General features: G+C 43.1%; 1 protein-coding gene across 4 annotated transcripts in view; it reads right to left on the reverse strand.

Annotated features, from left to right (window-relative positions):
• The window catches only part of CDK18 (cyclin dependent kinase 18), a 93,312-nt gene that overhangs the window by 22,259 nt on the left and 54,754 nt on the right, over window positions 1–16,299 (reverse strand). For 3 of the 4 annotated variants that reach the window (XM_083509011.1, XM_083509013.1, XM_083509012.1), the window contains one exon: window positions 10,853–11,007. In XM_083509011.1, coding sequence (XP_083365137.1) covers window positions 10,853–10,976 — 124 coding nt within the window. In that variant the 5' untranslated portion in view covers window positions 10,977–11,007. Of the gene's footprint in view, window positions 1–4,463; window positions 4,886–10,852; window positions 11,008–16,299 lie in introns of those variants that run through there. The other variant, XM_083509014.1, reaches the window with a different exon arrangement.

The following is a 16,299-nucleotide window of genomic DNA, read 5'->3' on the forward strand; positions in this document are numbered from 1 at the left end:
GGTGCTGACCTTTGATTCCCTAAATGGCCTTGGCTCAGTATACCTGAAGGAGCGTCTCCATCCCCATCGTTCAGCCCGGACTCAGAGGTCCAGCACCAAGAGCCTTCTGGTGGTCTCCTCACTGCAAGAAGTGAGATTACAGGGAACCAGACAGAGGGCCTTCTCGGTTGTGGTGCCTGCCCTGTGGAATGCCCTCCCATCAGATGTCAAGGAAATAAACAACTATCTGACTTTTAGAAGACACCTGAAGGCAGCCCTGTATCAGGAATTTTTTAATGTCTGATGCTTTACAATTTTTATATATGCTGTAAGCCACCCAGAGTGGCTGGGGAAACCCAGCCAAATGGATGGGGTATAATAATAATAATAATAATAATAATAAATAATAATAATAATAATAAGCTTAGTGAGGACAAAATAGAGAGTGGGAGAACCACATACACCACTTTCAGCCACTTGGCATAAAGGTGGGAAAAATATTTTATATATATGTATATGTGTGTGTGCGCGCGCACACCTACTCTTAAGCTTTCAACTGGTTCTGCTGCTTTGAGAAACGGCCCTTTAAGACTACAATCCTGTAACCTGTAAGCCGCATTTAACTCAACAGGACTTATTTCTGAGTAGGCATGCATAGGATTGTGCTGTAAAACATTTAAATGACCTCTTCTCTTAAGAGCACAGCTCTGAAGTGTTACTGAGTCACAAATGGAAAATGAAATATGAACAAAGAAGGTTCAGAAGTCCTCTGTGGAAAGCTACTTCTCTCTGGCTTGTGGTTCTATGCTCCGCACTTAAGCTTGATAGGGCTTGTGATGAATGACGGGTTGCTTGGAGGTTCTGGAGTTCAAAGGCCCAGGACAGCGGTTCACAAGTTCAGTGCAGGTCAGCCAGAAACCCATGAAATAAAACCCTGTGAATTTGCAGAGGCATTATTTCTAGGATAGGCATGCAAATAAATGAACTGTTTGCTAATTATCATCTTTCTGGACAGAGATGTAGCATTTAATGAGAACTCAGCCCTGCTTCCTGCCCATTGCCTTCGCCCTTCCATATGGCAGAAACTGGGCTCTTTTGACAAAGGATACAAAAGATGGATGCAGAAGCACCATGCATGACACACAATCAAACAAGACTGAATTTGGCAGCGCGAACTGATTGCATAAGCCCTTTGCGGAGGTAGGCAACGTTGTCCATGTTGAAAAAATGGTCATGGGAAAAATGGAAAAAGAAATTACCTACATAATTTTAACCTAAGTCAGATTTCAAACACAGTTAGGAGCCAGCATGGCATAAAGATGCAAATCATCCTCTTGTTTCTGATCTGCCAAGTGACACTGCTAAATGGCTCCTTCCAATTTCTGCTCTTTAGTTCTCCCTCCCTGTAAGCTGTATATGGAGCTGCATGTGGACTTTTGCATATGCATCCTGCTATATTCCGTCCTCACTAGTGGGCATAAGAAAGCTTAGCCTTTTCCCTGACAGCTGAAGTTCTGTTGAGCAGGAAAGTAATCATGCACCTAAGCCATCTCTTAAGGATTCTTTAGCTGTGATTCCTGCATGGCAGGGGATCGGAATAGATGATCCTTGTGGTCCTTTCCAACTCTACACTTCTATGATAAAGCACACCATTTTAGCTTTTTTAAAATATTTTTTAATCATTTTATGAAATTCGTGTTAAAACCCTTCTTGTTTAAAAGCTATTGTGCAAATAATGTTTTTATATATAGATGAAAAAGCATTCTAGTGAATTTAAATGCTGACTATTATTATAAAAGCAAACAAACAAGTATGCTGACGAAATGCTGCCAACAGGGGAAAAGGTCTGTTGAAGTGGCATGGCGATACGATTCAATTGCCTGAAACATGACTGCACACATCAAAGCCATGCTTCTCAAAAAGAGACAGAAGAGAAGCAGGAACCTGTTGAGATTGTGCTGCTTCTTCCATTCCTTTTTTTAAAAAACCAAATTTTGTAAACTCTCAAAAGAAGCAGGAGAGGCAGGGGTAAAAGGCAGGAGAGTATTTATTTATTTAAGGGATTTCTTACTCACCCTTCACCACAAGGTCCTGAGGCATGTTACAACCATTATAATTATACCATATTAAAAGCCAATGAAACACTTGAAAACAAACCCAGGAGTGCACATCAGGCAATTGTGGTGGTTTCATAAAAGACTTAACCATAAAGGGCTAGGATAAAGCGGTGTGTCTACAGCAAAGGATGGAAACTATATAATGAAGTTACTTAACAGACATATACTTTGGTGGTAGGGGTAGACTGTGAATTTGCTAGCTTCTGGGGCATATGCCAAGGCTGCTTTGAGAAACATTACAGTCAATACTAACTGCTGTTTCACTACCAAGCATTTCAAAGTATGACGTTACCATGAAAATTAATCTAGGTGTCCCGTGTGCTCACTCCTCTGAAAGATGTGCACTTGCAAAAGGCTGCCCTGGTCATTTTGCCACAAAGCAGTGGGGAGTAGGGCAGTGAGAACACTTCTCACCATTCCTGCAATGATAACATAATCAGAAGGACAGATGAAATGGATAGGGATAGGATCACTGCCAGGAACAGAAAAACAGAATTGATCACTAGTCCAAACTGGAAATCTCTTATGTACCCAAACCCCCTTCCAGCTGCATCTGCTCTGTGTGCTTTATTCATCACAGGAAATGCAGTCTATGAGCATGAAAAGGCCAAATATCAGCAGGTGGACTTCTAAGCAAACTAAAATACAATGTTGAGCTGCCCAAGGCATGTTCCCTCACACTCTTCCCCACTTACTGCTGGGTTACAGCTGACAGTCTCACCAGCTGAAAACTACCCTACATGGCAAACATTGATTTCACTGCGTTCATTTCAGTCTACTTGGACAGTTGTACGATTTGCTCACTAACCAATGAACTTGTACACGCTGCATGGATCAAAACAGCTGCCTGTATTGAACAACTCATTGCAGGCATGAAAAACTGCAGATGGAACTTCTTCAAAGCATCAATATTTCCTGGCCATCATTGATAAGTGAACCCTTTCCCGAATACTGGTTCAGTGTGGCCCAAAATGCTTCCCCAAAATGGTTTCCGATATGGATATTATAGATTTGCCATCTGCAAATGGGGAGAAAATTTGGGAGAGCCATTTCATTTCTGCCCTAGTGCAAATCTATTGTAGGGATGTTTAATGACATTCACACGAATAAAGAAATAAACTCAGAATTAACACATCAAATAGGAGTAAAGACTTGCAAAACAAGAGGTGTGTGTCATGCCAACCTCACACAATATTTTGTAGAAGACTACCCTGTAAAACTACTTCGCTAAAAATATTATGCTTAGGTGGCCCTGAAAACAAACATCATGAGTGCATTAGAATACACAGTGGAACAAGATCTGTCTCCAGATTGCACAGTAGAACTTGTACCAAGCTGGGGGTTGGACTGCATGATCTTCAACATCTCTTCCAACTCTATTATTGCAAACTGTAGAGTTGGAAGGTACCATGAGGGTCATCTAGTCCAACCCCCTACAATGCAGGAATATTTTGCCGAACATGGGGCTCGAACCCACAACCCTGAGATTAAGAGTCTCATGCTTTGCCGAGCTCCCAACAGGTCCGCACATGGAAGATTCACTAGCTAGTGCACTGGCAGCTATCGATCAAAATGGCAAATCCAATTTAAATGATTATTAGGCAGGCGAAAATGTGATGAAAAGAAGAAGAAGCAAGTATAATAACACCACAATAATAAAAAAGCTGTCATACAGCCACGTTTTGAATGCTGTGCAGAATTCAGGTTGTCCCAGGTGAAAAAGAGAAAGGGGCTAGAGTATTTTCCCTATGAAGAAAAGCTAGTGATCCCACTCAGTCAGCAGGGAAGTGAAAGACAGTGCCAAGCAAGCAGAGTTCCATAGCAGGAATCCTACTGGGCTGCAGCCCTGTAACTGCCTTGGCCAAGGTATTTACTAGAGATGTAAGCAGACTCTGGGTGAACACTGCAGAGACCTGTTTGATTCTGTTCCACTTTTTTTTTTATGAGGATTACAGCAGGATTCGACAGTCAGAGCATAATGAGGGTGCATACAATATCAAAGCAAATTAAAAGAGAAACTGCAGACACTGCCGCTGCCTTTGACAAGTCTCGATCCTTTTATAAATATATTTAAACATTGCCTCTGCCAAAAACAAGCTTTGATCTCCTGGGGAAAGAGGCCAGAATCTCTCTTTGCTCTACTTGAATTGCAAACTTTTAATTACTTTGCTAAGCGTTAACATTTCTGCTCAGTCCTAAGGGCCAATCTCCACAAAAATCTGTTTTATATGGTCTATTCTTTCCTCTAATCTTTTATTTCTTACACCCCAATCAGCCACCCGATGAAAAACCAGACATCCCCCTCAATCTGTTTCTGTCTGTAGCATTTGCTAGTCTGTCTGTATGCACAAAATTTATTGCATTTACCTTTACAGCTCTTCTGTGGAGTGGGAGGAAGAGGAAGAGAAAACAATTACTGTATCCATTGTATAGGCAGAGAGCCTAGATAATCTTCCTGATTTGCTCCACATTCGCTCTGAGATTTTGTAGAGAAGAGGAATAGAATGAACTGTAATCCAATGCTAGTCCAATTGCAACTCTGCTGTTGTTCTTAGAAGGACCTCAGTGGTCTCCAATAGCTGTAAATCAGAGGTAGGGAAATGGCATCCCTAGTTTTTCCAAATGGGACTGGCACAACAGGAGGTCAGTATAGCTGGAGGAGCATAAGGTGCCTCTTGGGCTGCTGGGGACTTTGAAAAATATCACCCCCAGCTTTGTACCATCACACTACGCCAAGCCCAAAGGTGGCACTGCCTGGAACTCCTTGTGCCCAGTTAGGTAATTGTTTGCTTTTCTGATCGTTGACCTAAGTTTTCCTGTGTGAGATTTATTGTTCCCTCTGCCCAGGTGAGGGGTGTGTGTGTGTGTGTGTGTGTGTGTGAAAGAGAGAGGGGGCGGGGGAGGGGGAGAGAGGAAGGAGTCAAGGGCCATTGTCCTTGGTCCTTAACAGCAGTGAACTCATATGACTGAAATTATTAGGTTGTTTTATGGATTTATATGCTGCCCTTCAATAAGTTTCCAAGACAGCTGACAAAGGCTCAAAATTACAATAAAAGCTTTTTCTTTTTTTTAAATCAAAATCAAAATCAAAGTAACAGAAATATGGTGCTGGTACCTGGAAGTGAAATCATTTGGTACGAAGCTCCTTGCAGAGTCCAAAGCTACTACCTTGTAATGCTGTATATAGTCCAAGTTTAGCCAAACCCCACTCTTCTCTTGTTGTTTGCAAATACAATAAGCCCGTAACTTAAGCACATTTAACTTGTACACATTCAGCTTTACATGTGTGGCAAAAAATATGTGAAAAGGGATAGGATTCTGTGGGAAATGATGTTGGCAATCCCACTTGCCATTGAACCCAATGGGTTTTGACTATATACAATTTTGGCTTTAGGTGTGATGCCCAGAGCACAACATTACAGGCTTACTGTAGACTAAACCATAAACTTGAGCAGGATGTTTTAGCCAGGAAACAGGAGGCAATCTATGTTCTTAAATAATGGGCACATTATTTAAAATTTAATTACAAAATTTTAAAAATCAATATATTAATAGTGCAATCATATCTACTCAAATGTAAGCCCCACTAAGTTAAATGGGCTTACTCTCAGGTAACTGTGCACAGATATGCAGCTTAAGAAATCTGAAAAAGATGCAAGATTAGCCCCTCAACAATTAGATTCCACTATAATCAAACAAGAACAATTCAAAAGCATATATTCTATTCATTGAGGAGTGTGATTGGTTTTATAGTATTTAATTGACCAGTTCTGAACAAAGCTAGAGTTTGTCTTCTCTCTATTATGCAAATATAGCTCATAAATTTTGACAATGTCAAAAGTAGCTAATGACACACCAATTTTTAAATTGGAAATTACAGGCTGGTTAGCTTAATGTCTGTTCTGCTTAAATGGGTGGTATTGCCAACACTTATTTCTTGCCCTGCATATAGAAGAAGCAGAGCCAGAATGACTTCTGCAAGGACAAGTCCTGTCTCTTGTATCTGTATGAGTTAAACAGAAGTGGTCTGGTTGCCATAGCATACTTGGACTTTCAAAAAGCTTTCAACTAGGCACCTCACCAAAGACTCTCGAGTAAGCTTAGTAGTCATGGAATAAGAGGAGAGATCCAGACGTGGGTCAGGAACTGGAGAAATAACAGAAAGCAGAGAGTAGGAATAAATGGACAGTTCTCTGATGGAGAGAGATAGAAAGTAGAGTCCCTCAAAGGTTGAGACCAGTGCTGAAGTAAGATTCAGTTACCAGTCTACTTGTCACTACAAATGGCTTGGGCCACCTCATGAAGAACAGGATGCTGGACGAAATGGGCCACTGGCTTCATCCAGAATGCTCTTCTTATGTTCTTGGCGGCTGGTCAGTTTCTGGTCACAATTCAAAGTGCTGGTTATGACTTGTAAGGATACACACAGATTAAGATGAGGGCAGCTAAAGAACTATTGTTTTCCACATAAGTCCACCCTGGCTTTAAGATCTTATGGGGCCCATTTGAGGCCCATCTGGAAGGGTTAAGAGGGGTCCTTTTCAGTATCCACCCCCCCCCGGAATCCCCTTCCCTAGAAAGCTGGTCTTGCCCCTTCATTGATTAACCTTCTGCTGTCAGGCAAAGACCTTTTTAAAGAGGAGGCTTTTGGCCTATGATATGAGTACTCAGCCTTATGGGGATTTTAACTGGGCATAACCATCTGCCACTCTGTTTTTATTGTACTTGGAATGATTTTATCTGGTTTGTTTTTTTAAAAAAAACAACATATTATTTTGTCTTGTATATCTTTCTATCTTTGTAGGGTGCCTGACGCACTAATGTGGAAATGAATAAACAAATAAAACAAAACCCAATCTAATAAATAAACACATCAAGATCCAATCCATAACTGTCTGTAAACAACTGCTCTGATAACACAACTGAAGATCAAAGTTTTCCATTCCTTTCCCTTTCTTCGCATATTGTGCTATTGTTTCCTTTGGTTTATGTTTCTCATTCTTTCCTATAAAAATTGGAGAGAAAGCTCCTGCTATTTCTTTATGTGGTTAACTTCCAGCTGTGTGGGCAGCACTTGAAACAATAAGCTAATCTGAGATAATAAAACCATATTTACAGAAGAAAACCATATTGAAAATGGCAGATGCAACTGTAGCTATTGTCCTGTTAGGGATTTGGCATCAAAACACATTCCTTCTATTTGTACATAGTTCTTCTTTTCTACCATTCAAGTGTGTCTCAAAGTACCTTACTTTGCCTGTTGTTTAAATGATAGGCTAGCCCTGCTTTCACCAGCTTGGTGGCCTCCAGATGTTTTGGACTACAACTCCCATCAGCTCCAACCAGGACAATGTTGGCTCTCAACAGCTGCAGGCAGCATGGGAGTTGTAGTCAAAGTGATCTAGAGGACACCAGATGTCTCTTCTGCAGATTAATTCCAATTGTTTGCGTTTCACTGTCTTTATTTTTAACTAGCTAATTTTCCATTTTCAGCTACCTCTAGCTCCATTAATTTCACAGACCACATCAGTTAAGGTCACCACAATGCCATCTATGTATAGACTTAGTTTGTAGTCATTGTTTTTCACTTTTATATCCTGAATCATCCAGAGCTCTCTTACTGCTAATGGTTCCAGGCACAAGACAAATAAGAGGACCTATAAATTGTTGTTTTATTGTACTGTCATTTTGAAAACCCATTTGCATACAGAGGGAAAAGTCTGGGTCCCTGTTAATACTATGGGTGAGACAGAGGATCTTCCTCATTACTAATTGCCTTATGAGGAAGTTAGAAAACCCATGCTTCCTCTCTTAGTAAATGACAGTAAAATCTCTATAATTTACCTGCTAAAAGGTAGAGTATTTTTTTTTTACTCTGGCAGTGGCTTTCCTTCCAGTTGCAAAAATCTGAATAAACTCATGCAAAGCAATGGAATGGAAAACTCACTTCCTCTGCATGATGGTTCTAAATTATTTTGCCTCTCAACATTCTATTTTGTACAACTTATGTTTCTAGAAGATGTAAAGATAAAGGGACCCCTGACTGTTAAGTCCAGTCACAGACGACTCTGGGGTTGTGGCGCTCATCTCGCTTTACTGGCCAAGGGACCCAGCGTTTGTCTGCAGACAGTTTTCTGGGTCATGTGGCCAGCATAGAATCATAGAATCATAGAGTTGGAATAGACCACAAGGGCCATCGAGTCCAACTCCCTGCCAAGCAGGAAACACCATCAGAGCACTCCTGACATATGGTTGTCAAGCCTCTGCTTAAAGACCTCCAAAGTAGGAGACTCCACCACACTCCTTGGCAGCAAATTCCACTGTCGAACAGCTCTTACTGGCAGGAAGTTCTTCCTAATGTTTAGGTGGAATCTTCTTTCTTGTAGTTTGGATCCATTGCTCCATGTCCGCTTCTCTGGAGCAGCAGAAAACAACCTTTCTCCCTCCTCTATATGACATCGTTTTATATATTTGAACATGGCTATCATATCACCCCTTAACCTCCTCTTCTCCAGGCTAAACATGCCCAGCTCCCTTAGCTGTTCCTCATAAGGCATCGTTTCCAGGCCTTTGACCATTTTGGTTGCCCTCCTCTGTACACGTTCCAGTTTGTCAGTGTCCTTCTTGAACTGTGGTACCCAGAACTGGACACAGTACTCCAGGTGAGGTCTGACCAGAGCAGAATACAGTGGCACTATTACTTCCCTTGATCTATACTCCTATTGATGCAGCCCAGAATTGCATTGGCTATTTTAGCTGCCATGTCACACTGTTGGCTCGTGTCAAGTTTGTGGTCAACCAAGACTCCTAGATCCTTTTCACATGTACTGCTCTCAAGCCAGGTGTCACCCATCTTGTATTTGTGCCTCTCATTTTGTTTTTTTTGGCCCAAGTGCAATACTTTACATTTCTCCCTGTTAAAGTTCATCTTGTTTGTTTTGGCCCAGTTCTCTAATCTGTCAAGGTCGTTTTGAAGTGTGATCCTGTCCTCTGGGGTGTTAGCCACCCCTCCCAGTTTGGTGCCATCTGCAAATTTGATCAGGATGCCCTTGAGTCCATCATCCAAGTCGTTGATAAAGATGTTGAATAAGACCGGGCCCAAGACAGAACCCTGTGGCACCCCACTAGTCACTCTTCTCCAGGATGAAGAGGAACCATTGATGAGCACCCTTTGGGTTCGGTCAGTCAGCCAGTTACAAATCCACTGAGTGGTAGCATAGTCAAGACCGCATTTTACCAGCTTTTTTACAAGAATATCATGGGGCACCTTGTTGAATGCCTTGCTGAAATCAAGGTAGGCTACATCCACTGCGTTCCCTTCATCTACCAAGCATGACTAAGCCGCTTCTGGTGAACCAGAGCAGTGCACGGAAACACTGTTTACCTTCCCACTGGAGTGGTACCTATTTATCTACTTGCACTTTGACGTGCTTTTGAACTGCTAGGTTGGCAGGAGCAGGGACCGAGCAACGGGAGCTCACCCCATCGCGGGGATTCGAACTGCCGACCTTCCGATTGGCAAGCCCTAGGCTCTGCTACCTGTATAATGGATTGATGCCAATATTATTTTTGTGTGGACAGTGCCATTTTGCCTATATAAGGATCCACACCCACCTCTGTACCTCAGAAACAGAGAGATTTATTTATTCATGTAAACTAAATTACCGTACTTTTCTCTCTATAACACACATATTTTTTCTCCTAAAAAGTAAGGGGAAATGTCTGTGCTTGTTATTGAGTGAATGTGTGGTCCCTGGAGCCGACTGGCCGGAGCGCAGGGGCAAAAATCCAGCAAAAATCCAATCGCGCGCGTCAGGGAGGAGGGAGCTCCGTGAGAGAGGAAGCTGTTGCTTTCCTGCATTCTGCCTCAGGGTCTTACTGCCCACCCTGTTCTGTTTCGGTTCTTGTTTGCTCATACGGAACAAAGAGCAGGCAAATCCCCTCCCCTCCAGGCAAGCAGAGGGGAAAGGAAATAATCCCATCCTTCCTTCTAATTCCTCTCCGTGCTCCGGTGCTGCTGCGTCCAGGAAAGCATTTTAGGGACTCACAGGCAGCCGGAAAACATGCAGGTGGGAGAGGGGGGGGCTGGCTTGGGTGTGTGTGTGTGGGGGGGAAGTTTTGCCTTCCTTTCCTCCCTCCCGTTAAATCCCTCTCCTGCATTCTTAGCCAGCTGCTTCTCTGCACACCCCTCTCGTGCTCCTTGTCCCTTCTGTGTTTTTCCTTCCCTCCCCACTTAAAACGTGGTTACAAAGCACGGATCCACATGGATCCTCAGGATCTTTGCATTGGGTCAGCCCAAATTCACCATCAGATCGCATAGCATGTCCATGGCTACAGCCTGCACCAAAAAAATCACGCACCCACTGTTGCCTGGGGCCACAATGGTGCAAAAACGTGGTTACAAAGCACAGATCCACAGGGATTCTCAGGATTTTTGCATTGGGCTACCCCAAACTCACCATCAGATCACATGTCTGTGGCCACAGCATGAGGCACAAAAATGATACATCCACTGTTTCATTCAGAATTTCCCCCCCTTGTTTTCCTCCTCTAAAAACAATGTGCCTGTTATGGTCAGGTGCGTGTTATAGAGCGAAAAATACGGTAAATGGAACCATAATCACCACCAAGCATGCACTACCCCCAATTGTATGGACACCTATTGTCTCTGGGAACTTCAGCTGCCTGAGATGGGCTTTGACACCTGCTCCCCATCGCCTCCCATTCAGTGCTGCTGACCCCTGTTATTTTTTTACCTTCATTCTTTCTGTTGTTGAGCTGGTTAAACTGCTCGGTGAACTCTGTCAGTGACTCCTCAATCGTTTCTGTCCGGGGAACCGAAAGGGAAAAACGCCGCTTGAAAGTTTTCATCTTGTTCATTGTACCTTCTGTAGCAAGGTGACAACAGGATCTGGATTGGGAAGGAAGGAAAAACAGTCCATTGAGGAACTCAGTCAGATTAGAGAGCAGTGTACCTGGGCATTGCAATCCAAGCACAGAGGAGGAAATCCAAGCCCCATTGCAATGACAGATATTTCCCCCAAAAATATCCAGTGTTCCATTCAGGAGCAGTTCATCCAACTTTGGGTTAGAGCTTATTTCTCATCTGATGAGATGGATCTATATTTAGCAGGCCTGGAACGGACTTTTAGGGTCCAATGTAACACAACAGCAGCAGTCCCATGTGCTTAAATGCAGAGTTTTGATTATACAGAAAAGCGTATGTGCTTTCAACTTCTGGTGTTGGACACTGGCTGGAAGTGCCAGCTCCAGATTTAGGTGGGCAGGGGTGGGGCTTGGGAAATATGCTCTCAGAGCACCCACCTCCACACCACTGCTCATTGACTTTGATTTATGTCTGCTCAAAATGAGAGGACAGAGCAAGGATAAACTGTTGCACCTTCTGGTTTGCAGGCTGGTAGATGACAGGTAAAAAGGGAGCAACAACAATAAGGAGGATGAGGAGCATGGCCAGGGTGGGTTAGCAATAGACCCCATGATAAGTAAGGTTTGGGCCTTGGCAGGTGCCTGGTAATGATAGCCCAATACTGACCCTGCAGAGGTCAATTCTGTGTCTAGGGCATCTGTCTACCAGCTCCATCTGATATGCCGGCTAAGACCCTACCTGCCCGCAGACTGCCTCACCAGAATGATGCATGCTCTGGTTATCTCCCAATTGGACTACAGTCGTACCTTGGATCCTGAATGCCCTGGAACTCGGACGTTTTGGCTCCCGAATGCCACAAACCCGGAAGTGATTGCTCCAGTTTGCGAACGTTTTTTTGGAACCCAAACGTCTGAAGGGGCTTCAACAGATTCTGCTTGGCTGCAGCAGCTTCCTGCAGCCAATCAGAAGCCATGGTTTGGTTTTTGAACATTTTGGAAGTCAAAGTACTTTTGGAATGGATTCCGTTTGACTTCCAAGGTACGACTGTACTGCAATGTGCTCTATGTGGGGCTACCTTTGAAGGTGACCCAGAAACTACAACTAATCCAGAATGTGGCAGCTAGACTGGTGACTGTGAGTGGCTGCTGAGACCATATAACACCAGTCCTGAAAGACCTACATTGGCTACCAGTATGTTTCTGAGCACAATTCAAAGTATCCTAAACAGTCTTGGCCCTGTATATCTGAAGGAGAATCTCCACCCCCATTGTTCAGCCCCGACACTGAGATCCAGCACCAAGGGCCTTCTGGTGGTTCTCACACTGCAATAATTGAAGCTACAGTGAACCAGGCAGACGGCCTTCTCGGTAGTGGCACCCGCCCTGTGGAACGCCCTCCCATCAGATGTCAAGGAAATAAACAGCTATCTGACTTTTAGAAGACACCTGAAGCCAGCCCTGTTTAGGGAAGTTTTGAATGTTTGATGTTTCATTGTGTTTTTAATATTCTGTTGGGAGCCGCCCAGAGTGGCTGGGGAAACCCAGGCAGGTGGGTGGGATATAAATAATAAATTATTATAATTTATTATTATTATTACTGCTGACTGGAATAAAAGTATCTGGAGAGAGGAGCTACATTTAGATATTTTGCCCAAGGTTACCTAAATCCCATATGGCAAAACAAAAACTGAACAATCATAGGTTACTCATCCCCAAAGCCCAGAACAATATTCCCATCTTTTTCCTATGATGGGCCATTGTCCCATAGGACAAGTCAATCTGGGCCATAGCCAATGGTGGGCAGAGTCAGCACAGATGGTGGGTGGAGCCACAGTCCAAAGTGGGTGGGGTCTGCAGCACTGCAAGATTGTATAGTTCTCTCCCTCCTTCTAATTACCGCATCAGTGTGAGCCAAGGGAAATGGGGTAAAGAATTGCAGTTTCCCCATCCCAGGGCTAGACGGTAAATTCTCGAATTCTTTACAGCCCTTAATGGCTTGGGATCAGGTTACTTAAAAACTAATGTGTCCTACATGTACCCAACCGAACCTTAAGATCATCTTCAAAGGCCTTGCTCCAGGTGGTCCCACTGAATGAGACCAGGGCAGGAGGAGGACCTTTTTGGTTGTGGCACCTTGGTAGTGGTACACCCTCTCCAGGGAGGCTTACTTGAGACCATCTGTGTGGTTTTCTCAGCACTAGGTGAAGACCTTTCTGTTCACTCAAACAACTTGCAGTCTGGGCCTCTCAGTTCTTAAATCTGTGTTTTAACTTTTTGGGTTGTGGAAACTTTTGTTTTTGTTTTATTTATGCAAGGCTTTGGTTTTAAGTCTCATTTTGCATTTAAATGAAAATAAGTCTTGTTTATTGGAAGCTGCCCAGATGGGCAGCATGCAAATGCCATGAAATACTACATAATGATTTGGAATCGCACAAAATTCCACCACACTAAGTGGCTGCTTCCTAATCTGAAAGAAGCAATTGCAAATGCAATCTGGATACATCTATGTCCCCAACATCAGCCTCCAAATACACACTTCAAGCACACTGAAGTTGACCACCCATAATGAAACTCAGTTGTCACTTTGTCTCTAGTTTATGGCTGCTTCAGGAAGCCTCAGATTCAAGATCACTTGGGGCCAATTTTGTGGTTTTGTGAAAGCATCCTTGAAAGCTAGAGAGACATTATCTTCAAATTATAAACACAATCTATTAAAAGCAACAATGAGCTCATCACTCAGCTTCCTCTCAGGCTGCCTGCATTCTAGTCAGGCCACCTTTCCTTGGCCTTTACCTGAGAAATGATTCATTCTAAAAACATTAGCAGATGGCTGCTGCCTGCAGCTGCCTCAAACCAGCTTTGCTTTCCCCTTGGGGTTCCCCGCCCCCACCCCACAACAAAACTAATAAGCACGATAGATTATCAGCTATTTGGAGCAGCTAGACGGCAAGACTAGGATTCTTCTCAGAGAATCATCTCAGTTTAAGACTTAGATTTCAATGTAAAATATGTGTCATTGGTTGGGCTGTACATCTGGGGCCCAGGGAATAACAGTGCCTTAGCTGGGGCAGACTCAGGTCTCCTTTATTTCAGCTCACATACAGTTAGGAATTTGCAGCCTCTCAGAGGAGAGAGATTGTCAAAACACAGCAACTAAAACTGTACATCTTGTGCTCCCATTAATTAACTTTGCTTCCACAGGGAAATTTCAATTGTTAATTAGCACATATGCACCCAGGGCACGAAGGCCAGTCTGGCTGCAGTTTCCACCATCCCAAGCATTGCTGCTCTTCTAGACATGTTCTTGCTTTGCCAACCTGGTGCCCTCCAAATGCTTTGGACTACAGCTCCCATCAGCCCCAGCCAATCTGGCTGATGGGAGATGTAGTTTATTTTCTATGAAAGTGTGGCTTGTATTTAAATAAATAAATAAGTGTGTGTGTGAGAGAGAAAGTGACCCTGGACTTAATGCTGAGCAGTGCCCAGGGCAAGAAATAAGTGTTGGCAAAGCAAGGGCTTTGTGAATACAGGGCTATCAAATTAGGTATATATGTAAAAGGAAAATTTCCAATTTCCAGATGCATTCAATTTCAAATGACAAAACTTCTACAAAATAAAATACACAAATGAGTTAAAGGGAAAGCCAAGTAGGTCAAAGATGGATAAGATGGGGGATATTGGGCTTGTGATTGGTTACATGTGAAAAGGACCTAGGGATCTTAGTAGACCACAAGCTTCACATGAATCAACCGTGTGCTGCAGCAGCAAAAAAAAGCTAATGCTAGTCTAGGCTGTATCAACAGAAGTCCAGATCAAGGGAAGTAATAGTCCCACTCTGTTCTGCTTTGGTCAGACCACACCTGGAATACTGTGTCCAGTTCTGGGAACTACAATTTAAGATGTATATTGACGAGCTGGAACATGTACAGAATAGGGCAACCAAGATGATGGGTCTGGAAACCAAGCCTTATGAGGAATGGTTGAAGAATCTGGGTGTGCTTAGCCTGTAAATGAGGAGACTGAGAGGTGATATGATAGCCATCTTCAAATATTTCAAGTGCTGTCACATGGAAGATGGAGCAAGCTTGTTTTCTCCTGCTCTGGAGCATAGGACCCATACCAATGGATTCAAGTTAAAAGAAAGGAGATTACGATAACATGGGGAAGAACATTCTGCCAGTAAGAGTTTACTGACAGTGGAACGGACCCCCTTGGAAGGTGGATGACTCTCCTTCCTTGGAGGTTTTTAAGCAGAGGTTGGATGGCCATTTGTCATAGGTGCTTTAGTTGGGAATCCTCAATTACAGGGTGTTGGACTAGATGACCCTCAAAATCCCTTCCAACTCCACGATTCTATGTCTCTAAATGTCTTCAGGGTATCTGGAGGTTATTTAAAGCTGTAGCAATAGAAGCTGAGCACACCATACTTTAGAAAAGATAGCTGAGCAGCTTGCCAGCAAGAGCAGAACCAAGGAAGCTATAAAAAGCAAGAAGGCTTCCTTAAAGATGTGGAAGTGTCACTCAAATAAGAAAGAATCCTGGCAAAACAGATGCAATTTAACAATAGAGCAAGAAAACAACAAGAAGAACAATATGTGAGGAACCCATCGTTAAGAATACAGGGGCAAAACAGCAAACATTTCTATAAATACATCCAAAGCAGGAAGCCAGCTATGGATTTACCCAATGAAGTGGGTTGGCAGTACATTCAGGACATGCAAAAGGAAGCACTTCTTCACACAGATCATAACAGATTTATGGAATTCGCTGCTGTGAAATGTGGCAAAGGCACTAGCTTAGCTAGCTTTGGAAAGAATTCAAACAAATTCATGGAGAATCTCTATTCGCACATTATAGACACTAAGGTTTCGCAGCAACAGGCTACAGTTCAATGTCAGTTGCTGAAGGGGGAATTTATTTACCATATTTCTTACCAGCTTTTCGCTGCAATGTCCCAGGAAAACAGTGTATACAATTATAAACGCTATGGTTCAAGAGAGCTATTGTCTCCACACCCTACTTAAAGGCTTTCTAGCCACTTTGGGAAACGGAATCCTGGACTTTGGGCATAATGTGTGAAACTTGCATAAGATTACAGTACTCTGATAGGCTTTCCAAGCAAAATAAATAAATAGAACACTGTGGTGTGCTAAGGCTCAGCCCCCTTGGGTGAAGCAATAACTGATCTTCTTTCCTTCTCTAGCATTTATTAGAGGCTCCTTCTACTTTTGCTTCATAAAGTGCCTGCACACAGATTTGGAGCATGTAGTTCGTTAACAGTTCCCGCTTGTTTCCAAGACAGTATTAATGCTAAAAC

The sequence above is a fragment of the Podarcis liolepis genome (genome assembly GCF_965112155.1).
Source record: "Podarcis liolepis genome assembly, chromosome: 6".
Lineage (NCBI taxonomy): Eukaryota > Metazoa > Chordata > Lepidosauria > Squamata > Lacertidae > Podarcis > Podarcis liolepis.